The sequence below is a fragment of the Phalaenopsis equestris genome, unplaced genomic scaffold (assembly GCF_001263595.1).
Source record: "Phalaenopsis equestris unplaced genomic scaffold, ASM126359v1 Scaffold000655, whole genome shotgun sequence".
NCBI classification, from domain to species: Eukaryota; Viridiplantae; Streptophyta; class Magnoliopsida; order Asparagales; family Orchidaceae; genus Phalaenopsis; species Phalaenopsis equestris.
Window position 1 is genome coordinate 98,581 of NW_018165095.1, and position 19,009 is coordinate 117,589.

The window sequence follows — 19,009 nt, forward strand, 5'->3', positions numbered from 1 at the left end:
GAGCTGCCAGTTCAACCTTATGTCCTCCTGGGGCACAGAAGAAGCAACCTTCCTTTTCAACTCCTTAACATCTCCCTCTAGAGCGTGTATAGTCACAAGAAACTCTTCATGACTCTTGAGAGCATTGTCATATCATCTAAGTTGTAGGGAGTCCCGATCGCCACCCATCCTCCCCAACTTCACTTGCATAGAGGTAACTTCTTCCGAGCCATGTCCAGTGATCTCACCAACTTGGTCAAGGTCAGTCCTTGGAAATGAGCGGCCAACTACGCCAACAAGTGAAACCGGTCCACACTTGTACCAAGTTCTCGGCGACTAAGACCCTTTAAAGACTTATCAAACCCCTTGAACCAGCAAATCCAGCAGAAGTGAGGGCGCGCCTATGTTCTCGGCTATGTGGGTAAACCAATCTCTTAACGTGTCCAAAAGAACAAACCACCTAGCGGCATCAAACCACATTCACCCATCTCCCTCGCATACCGGATGCCACTCAGAAGCCTCTCTACTCCTCTTCAGTAGAGGGGGAGGAGGAACGTCCATTTCATCCACCGTCTCTTTTCGCCATCGGCGGCAGTTTCTCCTTCCGGAGGAGATGGAGTTCTATAACCCGAAGACGAGGCCACTGCTTCCGACGAAAATGCGGGCGAGACAGAGAAAACAGGTCGGTCGGACCTTGCTCAGATAGGGCGATAGGCGAGGAACCACCGACTCGGGGACCCGATGGAATCACTGTGCTCAGTCGCGCGTCGGCCGGCGTGCCAGATCTGGAAGAGGAAGGGGCTACAGTTGAGGCTCGTCTAGAGTTCATTCAGAAGCTGAGTCACCACCATCACCTTCCTCTGCATCAATAAAATGAGAGGCAATCTTTCGGGTAATAGTAGTAACCACATTGGTTACTGTATCTTGAATAACAACGGTAGTTTCAGACACGGAGGAAAGATATCTCGAAGCCATGCTGACAGGAGCAAGTCCTCATCCTCTAAGGGGTTACCTGCTGCCAAGAGACGCTTCTGCTTCTGGTGTTTTGTGGCCAGCTTCTCCTTCGTCGCATTGGCCCTAATCGTCTCATCAATATCTGAGAGACGCCACTACTCCCCAGTCAGCTTGCTCTACAACATCCGGGTGACCGTCTCTCAGCCGTGTACTGGACCAAGAGGTGTCGACCAGTCAACATCGCCTTAGCAATGTGCATGCCCTCCAGAAGGAACTTTACCTTGGTCCTCGTCGGCTCCGGCGGTTTAGTCCAGATCCACGAAGCCAATCAAAAACTGTTTTTACCAATCCTTTATCTTATTTTCAACTCCGAGCAGTCAAAGTTTCTTGCCAGTGGAGAACATGGCAAAACCTTCCTTATCAACCTTGAACGTATAAAAATAACTGAACAGGCTGATCGACTACGAGACCTTCTCTCAACGGACAAAAGGATGAAAGTCATTATCAGCTATAGAATTCGGCAACACCTGAGCCGAAATGACTTAATAAGTATTAAAGACGCTCCGAAGCTCGTCGCACAGGGACAACCGAAGACCATACTTGAACTGGTCCAGTGGAAGACTAGGTCTTTGCCCAAATTATCTGTCATGCGCGCTGATCCCGACATCGGCCGAAGGACAATGTTGCCACCCAAGACATACCTCCTCTGCAACTCTTCTACGTCATTCTTTGTCAAAAACAAAGGATCAGAGCCCTAGACAGAGCCAAAGAGGGTGGGAAAGTACTTAGAAGCCATTACAATATAGAAAATAAAACGGGGAGAAGGGGACCGGGAGACGAAAGAAGAAAAAGAAATGTGGAGAGACACAACAAAAAATTGAAAAGCATAAAGAGAAAAAACTCTCTCACGTTATTTATAAAGAGGGCGCATGAAACGATGAATCACATGATGATAAGTGTCACATTGAACATCTTTTCAAATTTACCTAAACATCGCTTTATTGCAACTAACACTATTACAGATCTCGAATTAAGTGTTTTATAAACGGGACCTCCCAGGCTTCGATAGAGGCATACCCCTTCTGAATCGGCCGACGGAGGACCAACTCTCTGCCTAGCCTCATGTGATCCACTCGATCGGTGGCACGCTGGAACTCGATCAGGGCGAACGACTCACGAAATGCTCCTAGCTTGCAACCCCCGCTCGCAAGGTTGCTATGCAAAGCGGCGACCTCAGTGTGCAGATCTGCCACCTCTGAATCTATAGTCGACAATCGAGCTAAAACTCCCACACAAGATTTACAGCCGAGACTTCAACCCCTCAAAAGAACCGGTCGGCACCGCCAAAGGCCTGATTCCGTCCACTTGTGGCTCCGTTAATCAGGGGGAAAGCGGTCGCCACTTTGATCGCTCCTGTTGGTGGCTCACTGTGGGCAAAGAGGCAGGCAACTGGTGCCCCCATTGGTTAGTTGTCAGCAGAAGCTCAACGTATTCAGCATGTAGACTGGCCATTGCATAGGGTGCGGACTCCGTAGCATCCTTCAAAGAACTGCCATCTTCGCGGCCCTCTAACTAGACCGATTCATCTGCATCCAGGATAAAGTTTCAGCGTCATTAAAAAACCGCCAACCAAAGAGAATTTTTGCATACCTAAAATTATGCCCATTTCAGAAAGGGCAATTCAAAACCTCTCTCTCTCTTGCGATAAGGTACCTCTGTCTTTCTAAAGCAAAGGTTGGGAAGAACCGACGACTGTCACTCCCTCCAGTACCTTTTTCCCGACCTCAATCTCTTCACCACCCAGGCCTTGCTGGCCCTCAGCGACTGTGCTTATGTTGGGCTCAGAGGCCAGAGCTTCCAGGCGAAGCTTTTTCGGCGAGGTCCATCTGCTCGTCAGACAAGTCAACTAGATCGACTGATATGGGTTTTGGTTTGGACCATTTTTCTTTCTTCAAGATCTTTTTCTTCTTTACAGAGGCGGGGATCCGATAGCGAACCAAAGCCAGGATTTCGAGATTCATCCCGCTTCGACTCGTACCCTCAGCCATGGAAGCCCTCAAATTTTCTGAGGCTCGCGGACAACAAAGAACGCCATGCCAAGCCCACAACCTTATCTATAGGGCGTACCAGGCGTGGAACCCAATGGGAAGCCTATTACTAAACCAATTCTCTTAATTTATGCGCCATTGGTTTTTTAATAGTTTCTCTATCTTTATCGTAGTTGTCACTATCAAGAAGCAGGAAAACTCGGGAAACTAATGTGTACAACATACTGCTAGCATGATTCTCATTGCAATCATAATGGTCGGATAATCAAAGTGGCAGACAGAGGGAACACGATTTGAACCAGTCGTTCGATGACTGACCGCACTATCGAGTCGACAGACCCACACTATCGAGGGATTCAATCGACAGATCGCGCTAACGGACTCAACTAACCAAGCATCTTTTAGGGGTGTTCATTAACAAATAGTTGATCGATCGGTTTTGTCCAACATAAACGGTCGCCACGCAATCGGTTGCTCTGAACGACTGAACTAAATGCATCGATTTGCGAATGACCGATGTATTAAACTTAAATGACAACACAAATCTTATATTAAATAAGCACATCAACTGCATTAAGGGCGGTTTCCATAATTGCTTTCCTTTCAGTAATTAAGGGTGATTTCATAATCTCTTCCTCATTTCTATAATTGTACAAAAAAACCTATAAATAGAGGGACCAACGATAAATAAAGGGACTTTTCTCCCCGATTCTTCTCTCTGAAGAACTACTTGCTAACTCTCTCTCTTACTCTCCTTCTCCGGGCTCTAACTCTCGAGACGTGCTTTATCTGAATGACGATATAGGATTCAACACCGTCATACTACCATGGTCGGCTCAAAAGAGTGTGACATGCATCCATAGGCACAACATCACACCAAACATGATCCTTCAACTTATCTCCAATTAAAAATTCTATAAAATATCTCTTATCAAAACTAATATTATTCCTCTTCTTTAATCAAGGAAATAAAGTTGAGAATACTTCAAGATAGTATGGCTTACTTATCCACCATTTTCTTAGATTAAATATTTTTGAACCTGCTTCTATATATAATGAGATTGTACATCATTCCCTTCATGGTGCAACAAATAAGAAAGAAGTGGAGCCACGGTTGCTCACTTATGGGGTTTTGCCTAAAGGATCCATCGCATCACTAGCATCTTTCTCTCGTTGATTTGAAGATAATGCTCCACTATGACATTCTCAATTTCTCATATGTAATTATTCATCTCTTCAACCGCTCCCTGCTAAGTAAAAAAAACCACTCTCCTGTTTGGACAATTAGACACAATGTGACCAAAACTGTGGCAATTAAAGCACTTCATGACTAAGACAAATTTGAGAGTGCTAATAGTCTCCACCTTTTCTCCACTCTAGATTAGTTTCTCCTCGGGAGAGATCAAATTGAGTGGTCTGATATATGTTCTATTGCTGTCTAATTCTGGGGTTGAGTTTTGTCAGCAAGATGTGATTATCACATGGTGACATCACTGTTTCTCTACCTTCAAATCTAGGATCTATACATCAAACAGAGACTAATATGGCTGCAGAAACAACAAATTACTAATAAATAGCTTCACTCCTCAAAAATACCTCGCCATAACGCACTCCTCCATTTATATCAACTCACCTTTTAACATGTCAAATTCAGTTGTGTACTCCACAGAAAAATATATTTATCACAGTTATGGAGATTTATAAACATGTATTGTCGGTCATATAAAGAAAAGTATTTGTGTTACATATGCATTTTTATCTTAAATTATGTGATAATCTTTTCTTCACTTCCCGCTATCAAAGGCACTTCAGGTTCTCCCACCATAATGAAATATTATTCCTGAACGTGATAATCACTAATTTCACTTTTTGTCCTCGGGGACGTCTTCGTACTCAAAATTTTGTTCAATCAAAATCTGACAAGTAAATCTTCACTCCAAAATCTCGACTTCTATTCTAATATTTCATGTCAAATCTTTGGAGTATCGATTTTTCATCACTGAAAACTTTTTCATGAAAGGGATTCGCTTCCTCCTCTTGATCTAGAGAGTCACTGCTGTGGCTATGAGTGACCTCTTTGAATTATCTCCTCTCAAAGGCGGCAATCATTTATTGAAGTTAAATAATTTTTCTTTGCATGTCTTCCATCGTAAGCTTTTGAACATCTCTTTACATGTTTCTCCTAGGCAGTATTATGACGACTTCTCCATATCATGATTTTGGCAAGTGTAGAGTTGTAGATCAAAAGTTAGCCTAGAGCTTAAGGTTTTAGTGGTAGGTGCATGAAGAATTTTTGGTAGAGGTTGGAATGTTTGCTCTTGAAAATTTAGGGCTAGTATGAAGAATTGCAATAGGAATAGTTAGGAGTATTGAGTTGGTCGAATGGTTAGGCTATGTGAATTTTAGGTGTAGGCGTAGGAAATAAAAATTTAGGATTTATCAGGCTCTAATACCAAATGACACGTTTAGAGTTCCCTAAAATTTAGGAAGAAAATTTAGAGAGGAGATGGTTGTAGAATAACAAGGGTATGAGACTATGGGAGGTCGTCAAAATTCGGAAGAGATAGGAGGCATTTGACAGTTTTTGAGCATAAAAAAATCAAAGAGAATCACGAAACACAAGTTCTGACAAAGCACAGTAGCCTAGGGGGATCCAACATTGTTCCTAAGCAAGCTACAGATACATCACACGCAAAAAAAGATATAGCACTCCATACAAAAAAAAAATTAGAGAGTAACATCTTCAAATACACAAAACCAAGTAAAATTTGAAAAAAAAAAAGACAAATAACAAGATATGAATCGTTTCCTCCAAAATAACCTTAATTTTAATTAAAAAATAAGTAAATATAGGGCCCACAAGGACTGCTTGCCCGATAGATTCCGAATTGGGAGTCTCCAAGTTGGAAAAACCCCAATGTGCGGGAGAATTACGGGTCTCCCGTCCTGCTCTGTTTGCAATCACAAAAATCAAATTCTGTGGGTATCGTGGGAGCTCCCATACCAACCTCCACATACATAAAAGTTAGTGTATTATCATTTCTAGGGATGCCCTGCCACTACTTGGTAGCAGCCATCTCAAACTCATGCATCAGGTTCTTCACCTTAAATTCTTAAGTGATGGTGTCAATCTTAAAACAATGATCGCCATGATCTCCTTAATATAATTTATAAACTCATTAGATTCAAAATTATTAGGGGTAATTTGTATGATAGGATGAAAAAAAAAACTTTGAACTTTAGCAACCACATCTTTATATGAGAATTTGACTACGATGAGTACTACCCAAAATGAAACTCAACATCATTTTCAACTCGGAGTCCATTAATGCCACACTATCATCAATAAACCCAACCAAATCATGAGAGGAAATTACCAATAAAAAGATGTAGTCGTTTGTTTCTCCATTGTATGAAAATCTACATGAGCATTCTCTCCTTTAATAAAAAAATCATTGTTCTCGACCCATCAATTGTTGCCAAGACAATGATGGCACATTTTACTTGCCCTAAACCATCATTCTAATTAGACAAGGGCCCAAAACCTTTTTTAAGTTAAAAAAATTTGTTTTTTTATAGAATGCTAATATATGAAAGTTTTAAAAATCTTGCAATATACTTTGTTTAGGAGTTAGCATAACATTAAGTATATAGATTAAAAAACTTTAGTTACTATACAACTATTTCTAATGCGAGATCATGTTCGATTATCTAAAACTCTAAAATAGTAACCCGATCATTTATAAGTGACAATATAGTCTCAAACTATCTTACTTTTCCAGTTTAATCTCTTGAATATATAAAACTGATCCAAAATGGTCCCCCTCAAAGCTAATGTGTGATCAATTTTGCATCATCGAGAGATTATAATTACCACAGTCTTGAAACCCTCTGGAGTTCCTAAATATTGGCATAAAAAAACTTCTTCAATTATGTTATTCTCCTAGCCTTCAAAATTTATTAAAAAGATTTATTAACCAAACTATTATAACATTACCCATAACTACAAATCTCAATAAATATCTCTGGATCTAAAGATTGAGGTTTATAGACTTTCCTACAACTGCTAAAGCAGTCTTATTAATGGAAGTGGTCATCTTATCCTAATATATTGGACTTGAATAAAATAATTCAATTTGCCTCTTTAGCAAGTTATCCTGGAATATCATCAATTTTCCACCTTTCAATTTAACCATCTTATTCAAGATAATTATTTCTATTAATGGCTTCTTTATACTTGATATACATCTAACAACTATTTTATGTTATGGAAAAACATTCTTTCATAATCATCTTACAATCCTAACAGCCTTTTTTTTTTACCACTGTAAGGATAATATGCTATATCTACCATGCATTAAATCATATTTAGCATTTAAAGTAATAGAAATAAAAAACATTAATATACAACGAGTGTACTGGGTACTAAAAATAACATCATACCAACCTCAAGGAGATCTTTGAGCAGCTTTAGTTGTAAATTTCGTAGTCTTGTCTCATTCAAAATTTGGTCCTGAGAGGCACCATCTTTAATTGTTTTCACGCCTCCTCTTGTATCATATATATGACAAAGTCTGACAAGTAACTTCAAATAACAATCTATAGCATAAGTCCGCCCGTCACAATCCCACATAACACAAGGCCTACAAACTTCCACAACCTCCAAGGCAGACTCTGTCCAATTCAGTGCACCATATCCGGTTCCATAAGCCAAAGCCCCAATAACTCTGCTCTCAGTACCGGAATTTTTCTGTTCAGGCAGAGGTAGAGACAATTGAAAACAGCTTTCAACCAGTGAAGCAACAAGTTCCTCTCTAAAAAGGCTTTTACTTGATATACTGTTTAGGTCATCATATATTCTCACATCTTCAAAAAGTGAAGTAATGTCTGTGCCTGGAAGAGGCTTCTGACCTCTTCGCACACTTTCCTTTGCAAAAAGATCTACACAAAGAGCAGTACGACAAATACATGCCAAAGCATGCATGCGGTCTGACTCTGCCCTCAAATTTCTCACCATAAGAAGAAGCCTCTTAAACAATGAAACCTGGAGGATGAAAGATGATAACGCAATCTGTTAAAGCTTGAAAATTGTACGAACAGAGTTTGGAAAATACCAATAGAAAGCAAATTCTTTAGGGAGCATAAGCTTTAAAAAGCATTGAAGCAACACCAACTTTTAAATCTAAATGCTATGCGCATAAGTGTGGTAGCGTACACTTTCATAAGTCAATACTTAAGCTTCTTTTGAAAGAATTTTTTTACTGCTTGATATTTAGAAAACAATTGAAATTGGAATGAGAAATGACTTTTGGAAGATTCAATATACACCCTCTACAATATAAGCTCAAGCCACACACTTATGAAGCACCAAAATCACCTTGAGTAAACTAATTGTTCATCATACTGCCTATCAATCGTGCAACAAACCAAACGATGCCTTTACAAAGGTTTTGTAGGAATGATAGATATTTGGTGTTTACTGCAAAACTGAAGGGCATAACTTACAGAGAAGTTGGGAGTTCAAAGGGAGCTTCTCTATCTCATTGTATACTCTCTCCTAATTATTCGTCCACCTCCTAACATGTCATCAACCAACATATAATTTTTCTAATAATTAGCCTTCTGACCTCTTATCCACCTGTCATCAATCCGAAGGATAAAAGCATGACTTTGTTGCTAACCAGCTGGCATGTCAAAGGTTAGAGGTCAAAGTGAGCAGAGCAAGAATCAACAATCTATATAAGTTGCATCATAAAGCACCATCCCTCTCACAGAACTCAACGATTTATGATTTTCAAAGTCCCCTGCTCCTCTCTCTCTCTCTCTCTCTCTCTCTCTCTCTCACATGTTACAGACTTATCTTTTCCATAAAGTTTACGGAAGACTTTGAAGTGATTAAACTATAAAGGCAAACCAAATAGAGGTAAGGCCAAATGCAAAGTAAAGAATCGGCAGAGATTATAGTTTTATTCCATTTTATAACAAAATAATACTAGAATATCACTGCTTTGGTTTTTTAAATATTTAGAATTGTAGGACTGAAGAATGGCTGTAGGATTGACGTGTATCACAGCACCACAACAACACAGCCCCACTAAACAGAGCATTTAACTTTATGATATATTAATGTCAAAATGAGGAGCAGTCATAGGATTTATTCTTCGAGATTTGCTCAGATGAAATCATAATATTAATATACAGCATATTTTTGCTGGTGCACAAAAAACTAAGGGAAAGATATAATTGGCGAAGTGACAACTTCTCTCAATTTGATCAAATATTTCAATCTAATACAAACTTTTTTTTCACATGCTATTCCATTTCAAGCAGGATCATCCCCATTCAATATAAGTTTAAAGCAATCCAAACAAATCTCAATATATGTGAATACATACATCAATGTTAATGCGTGGTGCATACATACGTGTACATATACACCATAAAATAAACAAATTGCACGCCCATGGACAATCAAGAGACAGACATTTTGAACATAACACATCAACATAACTCCCAGTAGTCATATGTGTTCATCTCTTGATGATTTGACATCCACTTGCAATGAATTTGTTATGGCAGACTATAGCTTGAACGCTGCACATAAAGTTGTTGGGTGAAGGGAGCATTAGATTCACGTGGTATCAGGGTGAGTGGTACAAACGTAAAAATGCATAAATTGTGAAGTAGGTCCACAATGAGTACCGGCAAGGCATGAACAAGAAGTCACATAAGAGTTTGAAGGAAGTGTTGTCAGAATTGCAGGACTGAATAGCAAAGGACGAAATTTTAATTGGGGATGATAAAGGACACATTTGAATACATGAAGGGTCTCTTATTGGGAGTTCATGGAGAGATGGAAAGCATCCTAAATACTAAAAATGCTTGAGAAGTGGCAAGATGCTCTTCAAACCTTGGTGGAAGCCATATGCTATCAAATGAAAAAGCTCAAGGCAGAGATATGTGATAGAAGGAAAGTAAGTGTGTGAGATGATTGCTGTACAACCTAATTGGAAATCCGAAAACCAAAAAAACCTAAAGATGCAAGTTCAACACACAGGCATCAACAACTTATTGTAGAACATAGAATAGTATTTCAATGTGATGACAGTCATGAATGGCACGTTGTGGGTAAAACCCACAATTAATGTATTTTAATGATGTTGCCATATTATATTGGCATCATGAGTGATAGCAAAATTTAGGAAGTCATAATTTTATAAAACGACTTAATAGGGTAAAGTTATTTGTCATTTTTAAAGAAGAGGGAACTACCCTTATACACGTTGTAAGTGGAGCCCAGGTGTGGATGGACTGAGCAAAGTTTTAACTAACTTGGATTAGGAAACACCAATGACAGGGCTACATTCATTCGCTGTGCCATCCAACTATTATTGACAGTTCATTCATGGCCTCAAGCATCACCATATTACTCAAAAACATGCACAAGATTGCTTTGAATGTTAAACAAAGTTCAAGTGGCCGATGTGCTAGCGACGGAGGAGTCTATGCTAACCTATGAAGCACATAGATGAACATGGGGACACAAACATGACAAGATATGATACGAAGACACAACATAATTGTAAAAAATAGGACATGATACGGCATGGACACATTTTTGTATTTTTAATAAATTATTAGTACAAAAAAATATATATTAATATTTTCTACTAAAGACATCACAAAATAACAAATGTAATCATTAAGAAAATTTTATAATGATAAACTCATAAAAGTTCTTTTTGATAATATTAAAATTACATTCAAAATAACAAAAAATTATCCAAACACTTAATGCGAATGTCATCCAAAATAACATGAAACAAAACATAAAAAAATGTTGCGAATGTCATCCAAAATAACATGAAACAAAACATGAAAAAATGTCAAAATATAACAACATAATTATCAATAATTGGAGTTAATGCATTTGACAATAGTGTCATCATTTGTGTTAGCTCCATTGCCTTCATCAATGTCACTTTCACCTTCATAAATGAAAAACACTATTTCTAAGCATGGCTCATCAAGAGAACTTCAAGAATTTCAATATACTCCATTGTAACTAGGCATCTGCACCTATGAGAATATTTTGAGCCCCTCCTAGATAGAAAACGAAGATTAGTATAAATACCAACTCTTCACCTCGTTATGAAGTAATTTTGTTCCTCTTAAGTGAACTAATAAAAGAATATGCACTCCAATTTCTTTCACAACAAGAAGATGAATTTGATTGGGCCAATAATTTGAAAGCTAAACTTTACAGTTGTGGGAAACTCGCTCTATAAACCATCCACCACGTCTTTCCATCCATAATAACTATAGAAGTAATGGATTCATGATCAGCAAAAGCACCACTAAATCCAAAGAACTTGGTAAATTCAAAATTAACAATTTATCTTTCTTTAATATTTGGAAAAATCTTCTGTAAACATTTATTTCTCAATTGGTATCTCCATGTCTTTATTTAGAGCAACACGATTTGAAGTTTCACTTAGCCAAAAGTGACTGTGATACCTAATAAAAAAATGCACTAATAAATGACAAAATTAATACAGGTTAGGATTAATAAAGAATAAACATCAAATCAAATAATAACTTGGATTGAGAGAGTGATCTAAATAATGAAGAGAAGTGTTGCTTTTATTTCATCTTTCAACTAAAATCTTATATACGACTTTATAAAAATTGAAGTCTTCATTATGTCTCTTTTATTCATGTCGATATGAATACTTTTCACCTTTTCTATTATAGAATTTCGCATATCGTAGACAAAGTGAAGATAATGTTTATCTGTATCAACCAATCTCAACATGTCATATACAAATTTTGTAAAATCAATGTCATAATTAATTTTATCCCACTATACAACATTCAAAATTTTTTTCGTTTACAAAATTTGCCTTGCTTGTATCATCTTCACAAGACATATTTCACTTCTCAATAATCACCATTATTTGTAACTCTTATTTTATTGTTTTGCATCTTCAAAACATGACCATACTTGATGCAAAACTGGTCTCTAAAAGAGCCAACATTTTCAACTTTACAAGCTCATTGAACATTGATAATCTCATTGAATGATTAATAATATATTTTTTTTATAAAATTGACATCGTTTGTAATGTCAACTATCCATCTGTATTGCTCATAATTTGTTTTATTTCCTTCTATATTCTTAAGAGCGTATATATTCTTCAATGCTAAGTTCAATATATGAATAATGCAAAAAGCCCAAAAAATATAAGAATATTGAGCCTCAATCAATGCTCATGCAACTCTACACACAGATACATTAGCAGTGATTACTTGAAGCACTTAACTGAACATAAGCCCAAAATTAGTTGTTTAATTTCATTGGCAATATAAAACTTATCTTATATGTCCATTCACGATTAATAGCTTTTATAACATTGGTCAAGATTTTGTGGCGCTTATGAAATTAATATATGTCCAACCATTACAAACTATGGTAACTCTTTTCTCATTCCAAGTCTTTTATAGGCTCAAGCATTCTCTTAACATGTGTTCCCTCTTTTTTAAAGCAAGATTGTTCTTAACATATTATAACCAAGATTAGTATATCCAGTAATTGTATTATTGTTTGCATCTGAGAATGCACTAAAATATTTCTTGCAAAATGAAATGAAAAGAGCTGCAGAATAAAACATTCAGGTGATTTCATGTAAATAATCGCTATCTCAAAAATTAAATGTTCCTTCAATAACATTATTGCCCAACATTTGTCTTTTTCTTATAATCATTATCATAATCTTCTACTCTAAATAAATGCCCACTGATTGAGAGTTACACAACTAATTAGAACCACTTTAACCATAAGGTAGTAGAATCATCTTAAATGCATCATTCTTCTTTTTCTGATTTGCAATAGTATCTAACTTTTGCATTTCTTAAATTTGTGACAGTTACTTTAGGACGTGCTAGAATACCAATTCCAAAATATCGAAGCAAGTGTGTTCTAATCCTAGAATATTCCATTGAACTTTCCTTGGCAAAAATAACACTAAAATTCTATGTTGCCTCCTGCTCCGATAGATCTCAATTTCTCTAATTTGGTGACATATGCCCATAAAGGCTTTGTCTCGTACTGTATGGATTTATTAGAGGCACTTATAGTAGTCATTATCCAATTAATCAATTGTAGAAAATATAAACATTTAAAATTCATATATACTTTTTTTTATTTTTTTTTTAAAGGGTGGTAGTTGGAAATGCTGTTGAATTATGCGTTATTTGTTCCCATAGAAATCAAACCCGGGTCCGAGGGAACTTACGCCTCAGCTGCCTACAAAGTTGTCACCCTACGTGCACATTTAAAATTCATATATATATATATATATATATATATTATACCCAAATCCACTAAATAAGAAGTAGATGGTATGCATGTGAATGCCCTATTTAATTAATCTAAATACCAAATGGTTTGTGTTGTTCATTAAAATGTTAGAGGCTAAGAGCTGATGTCTACATGCCTACATTAATCAGTGAAGGAAGATTTCAAGATTTCAACATTAGAACCTAGACATGATTCCTCGCATATTTACCTGCCTACCACTCAATCCTTTCCCTATCACATCAAATTTATCAAAAAAACCACTAATTTATCAAGGTTCACATATCATTGAATCAAATTCATCTTTTTATGCACAAATAAAGTGGTGTGCAGACAAATATCAAAGTTTTGGTGTGAGATAGATACGACAACAACAACAAAACCTTTATCCCACTAAATGGGGTCGACTGCATGAACTCTTTCTCTCCATTGCGTCCTATTTAGTATCATATTTTCATTTGGTATGAGATAGATAAATACAAAAAAAAATTGTGTTACCAACTTACCATCGCACAAAAAAACAATGAAAAAATAAATAAGGGGCAAAACACAAAGGTCTAATCACTAAATCCACATGGGTGGATCATTCCCCAGCTTGCGTCAATACTATGGATCGTGCCCTAGCTCGCACGAAAGCTCTTTATTGTGAGGGAGATTACGTGGAAGCTCTGTATTGTGCTCTAGATCATATCCTAGCTGGATTCAAAGCTCTGGATCGTCTCCTAGCTTGCGTCGAACCTTGGATCGCATCAAAGAATGCATGAAGCTTTGTATCGTGCTCTAGATCGTGCCCTTGCTAGAGTCAAAGCTCCAGATCGCGTCGAAGGCTCCCTAGCATCGATTAGGGCTACTCGAAAACTCCTTTGCATCGATCAGGGCTGCTCGTCGACTCCCTTGCTTCGACTAGTGGTGCTCAACGACGCTTTCTCTTCGTTCGCTTCGATAGGGCTGCTGAGAATGATTGTGGAACAGTGGTAAGATAATAAATCCTACAGAACGTCACAACTTTCTTTTTTGTTGTCGTTGCTTCTATGTCGCTCAAATTTTCCTGTGTCTAGTGTCAAGAGGTGTCTGGCAAGCGTCAAATTAATCGGGTTGCTCCGACACGTTTAGTAGAGTGTCGGACACGAATCAGCCCGTCTCAGAGTTGTGTCGGTGCCCGACACGTGTCTGACACGGGTATGACTTCTGTTTGGAGGTGTTGGTGCTTCATAGATGCTAACATTGTCAAGCTACTCGAAGTTGTATGTGGTACAAACGAATGCCTCAAATAATGCAAATCTTAGTGCAATCTTGCAGGAGAGATGCCAGTTGTGTCTAAGAGCTGAAAGCTAAACAATGCTAAGCATATTTACAAGAAGCAAGAAAAGGAGATGATCATGACAATGCATTGCCTTTGCATATCAAACATACGTTGTTGGAATGAAGTACAATGTAAAGATAGATAATAAGAAGATTTATAATCAAACAAAAAGAAAGCCCGCCTCAAAATAGGCTTGCCGCCTAAACTTCCTTGTAGAATTAAATTCATGCTTAAGCAAAAATCCAATAAAACAAAAGTGGTTAAAAGTGTGTTGAGACTAGCAAAAGTATTGATTGTCGAACAACAAGATGAGTTCGGAACAGGGCGGACCAAGTTATCCCAGGCTGGGCAATTGCCCCCCAAAAATTTCAATTTCTCTATAGAAATAGTTAAATTTAATATTTTTTTCTTATGTAGTTCAGGCAATTTAGTAATTATACCCCCTCAATATTTTTTTTTGCCCAACACTAAAAAAATTAGACATTTAGGGATTTTGCCTACCTTAAAAAATAATGCTGGTAACGTCTCTGGTTGGGAACCTCTGAAAATGTTTTGGCATTCATGATAGTAATTCAAGGCACTTCATGGGAGGATGTGATGAGTACATCACCAAAATAGGTAGAAAAAATGGTAAAGCTTCAAAAGATTAGGAAACTCATTAGATATGAGCAATAATAAGGTTCTACATTGATGGATCATTGTCCTCTTAGCAATCACAAGGGAACATCTCTTGATAAGTTGGAATCCTAAATAAGATAGATTCTCCAGAACAACAGAGAATGTTATTAAACTTTACATAAGCTTTTGGACTCCACTAGATATTTATAATCCATATATTTATCATGATGGAGGGTTATTGGAACACTACTTTAATATTGGTGGAAGAGAACCTTAGATAACATCACAAACTAAGAGCTATGAAGAATCTTTAGAGCTATGCTCTCTTTGTGAGGAAGTGCGATTGAAGTTTAACATAGGATTGGAGATTCCTATGTTCGCACAAGCAAAAGGGTGCTAGCTTTGCAATCCCATGACACATCCATCATGCATGTTGTATTCTTGTAAGCAAAATCATCATAGAAAACCCCAAATGGTTTGAATAACGCTGCGAATGCTGACATCAATGCATATATAGATATAAAACTTGATCCAATTTTGAATTAGCCCGATTAAATAAATGAAAAGTTCAATTTGAGCTAGACCTGCCTTGTTTTCCCATCTGTTGGTTTTGATCCAAAACTAAAATCAACACAACGTTCAACTTATCTTTGATTGTTGAGTTAAGTTTTGAGGCCCAATGTACTAACAAAGTGATTATAAGGAGAGGAAACACATTGCAAAGGAAAAAAAAAGATGAAATACCTGCATGCTAAGATCAAGGAGGTGGAGATTGTTCACAACAGCTCTTACAATGCTTTCTCTAGCAGAGGAAAACTCTTGCCTGTCCCAAAGTGTAAGAATTGCAATAATAGAGGCAGAGGCCCACTCTGGCTTCCCACCAGGAACATCAGCCAACGAAAGCATATTAATTCCAACCTCAAATATCAAGGGTGGATCCAGAGAGCTCAAGAACGGCAATAGATGCGAGACTACATCAGAAACTCCCACAATCTTCTCGGCGCTTAGGGTATCAAATGCAGTTCCGCCAGACTTCGAGAGCTTACGAAACACCTCCACTGCACCAGAAGCTACAGACTTGGCCGCATACACAAGAGGAAAGACAGTAATCCGAAAGTTTTCAACTGGAAGAATCATCGACCTCTGTATCAGAATGTTCCTCTTCTTCCACACGAGATCAATGGCATTCATGACCCAGTTAGAACGTATCGCGAGAGAATTTTCGCTATCAATTAGCTTGTCCCCAGCAAGGCGGCTCATCCTCTTGGATTCGAACTCCTGGAACAACCGGCCAATGGATTCAAAGGCGATCTTGCAGACAGTGTCGGAACGGTCAAGCATATTGTTCCCAATCCGCATCCACCAGTTAGAAACGCGTTCGACAAGACCGACGCTGTTCTCGCAGAGGAGCACGAGGTCATCGCGAGCGAGAATGCATCCGAGGGTCTCCGTGACGGCAAACCGCAGGTTGTCGCTGGGGGAATCGAAGCAGCTCGAGATCTCCTTGTGGCAGTCGGAGATGAGCTTGGCGAGGCGGTGAGAGGGGACGGCGGAGAGAATGGAAATGGCGGCGGCAGCGACTTCGGGATCGGGAAAGTCGAGGTCGGTGCGGACCCCGGAGCATACAGTTTCCCAGAGATCGTGGGTGAGGCGGGTGGAGCGGATGAGATCGAAGGCGAGCTTCTTGCAGACGGCGGATGATGGGGAAGCGATGATCTCATCCACGGTGGACTTGGCAACGGCAGATATGTCGCGCCCGGCCGCCGACTGCTGTAGAGCCTGGAGGAGGGCACCAGACTGCCGGAGGGCGTCATTGGAGCGGAGGTCTGCCTGGATCTGGGCGATGAGGATGTCCATTGTCGGGTTAGTATAGGGTTCCAATAACAAGGATCTAGTTAGAGCTAAAAGATCTAGCCGCCGATGGTCGTGGCTGATTATGGGCGGGCATTGAACCGTGACGGTTGTGCCAGTTCCGAGAGAGTGACCGGAGTTCGGGAAGAAAGGTCAATGGGAAATGCAGACGCATTTCGATGATTCATGGGCCATGAGTCATCGGCACTTATGTTCATGGACTCGAATCTAATTGTTTCTCGATTTTCTTACAGAGGAAGTTTATTGCACACAAACATAAATATATATATTGGACTTGTCCTTTTAAGTTGGTAATTCTGAATTGAAGTAATTTATGAATAAATATAGTTGATGGAGAAGTTGAGGTCGGTGTGGACCCCGAGGATACACTTTTCGAGAGATCGTGGGTGAGGTGGGTGGAGCGGATGAGATAGAGGACTAGCCTCTTGCAGACGACAGGTAAAGGGGAAAAGCAAGAGAATATTATAGCCAAAATGTGATTGTCAAGGTCATCATACATCGTGAATGGTTCAGATCATCGAGAATTAGATGGCTCAGAACATATCAATCGACGAAAGTCATCCTGAGTGAGTGAAAATAGTAGATGGGGTCGTCGGACGTAACTATAGGTCATGAGTAAAGTACCTGATCGAGTGACCGAAACCGAATGATTGAGGTCGCATGACTGAGGTCGAGCGCTCAAGGTTGATTGACTGGATTAGGGTGACAAATTGTCCAGTTACCGGGGACAAATACCTAGGGATAAGAAAATCAACTTAACACCTATTGAACGCTAGTAGTTAGTTTAAGCAATTCAGACAACTCTTTTCAATATCAGAGATCATGACAGCCATGGAGACAAGAATCTGAGAGATCTACACCTAAGAATGTTTGTAGCATATGCCCAAATATGCCTTTTCACGAATGTCTAACTACTACACATAAAATAAATTAAATGTAATAGGGGTCATTTTTTTGATATTTTTTTTTCCAAGAAAAATGAAAACCTCAACAAAAGGAGCACTTTTCTATGATACATCTTCCCTCCATCAGTTTCCACTTCATTCCTCAAAACAATCTCTTTCTTTCTCTTCATTTATGCTATATTCCTTGAACATAATTCTAGGACCAGGTTTAACATCTTAAAAGATGTAATGAGCATGAATCATATGACAAAAAGAAGAGTAGCTTAAGGAGAATAAAATCATAGTGAAATCATAGACAACATAGAATGCACAATAGATTTTGTGGCTCAATAGATTCAATAACTCATGGAACATGTGATGAAAATCATCAAGGAGGGTAGTTCCGCTATCTTAACCACTAGCCCCTGCGCGCTGTAGGAGATCTTGTACCGATGTCAAGAGAGCTCTGTCACCGGAAAGAGACGATGCCTACTACCCCTACATTGTAGAATCAGCACCCATAGTATGTAATAGGCAAGAACACGTCAACACCCCTGGCTTAATCCCCCAAAGAATGCTTTCTTCGAGAATATTTTCAAAGTTGAGTCCCCCAAACGCTTCAAGAAACCAACACTGAAGCACTATTGAGGGAAATCTGGTTCGTCTGACCACTTATATTCTTTCGAGTAGACAGCATGCCTACTAAGGATAAAAGATACATTGAGATGCTGACTCTTCTAGATAACCTTGAAGTAATTTTCCCTCCAGTAGTTCAATAGTCTTTCATTATAAGTGATTACCTCTTTTGTAGAATTTAAAAGAAACAATTCATTAAAGACCAAAAAATTCAAAAGAACTCTCAGGCACTGATGCAGCTACGACAGGGATGCAGAGATTCCTTGCACAACTTTATAACCTATTTTCAAAAAAAGATGTTAGAAGTGTGAGACCTAGAGCCCACAAGAACTAATGCATCCCTCACTCAATAACTTAG

The 19,009-nt window shown here is 38.6% G+C and overlaps 1 protein-coding gene across 1 annotated transcript in view; it reads right to left on the reverse strand.

Annotated features, from left to right (window-relative positions):
- LOC110030095 (protein TPLATE) overlaps positions 1–17,367 on the reverse strand; it is a 46,577-nt gene extending 29,210 nt beyond the window's left edge. The window contains exons 1-2 of the mRNA XM_020732661.1: positions 16,004–17,367; positions 7,429–8,025 (exon numbers count right to left, since the gene is read on the reverse strand). Coding sequence (XP_020588320.1) covers positions 7,429–8,025; positions 16,004–17,116 — 1,710 coding nt within the window. The 5' untranslated portion in view covers positions 17,117–17,367. The remainder of the gene's footprint in view (positions 1–7,428; positions 8,026–16,003) is intronic.
- Positions 17,368–19,009: the final 1,642 nt, after the last annotated feature.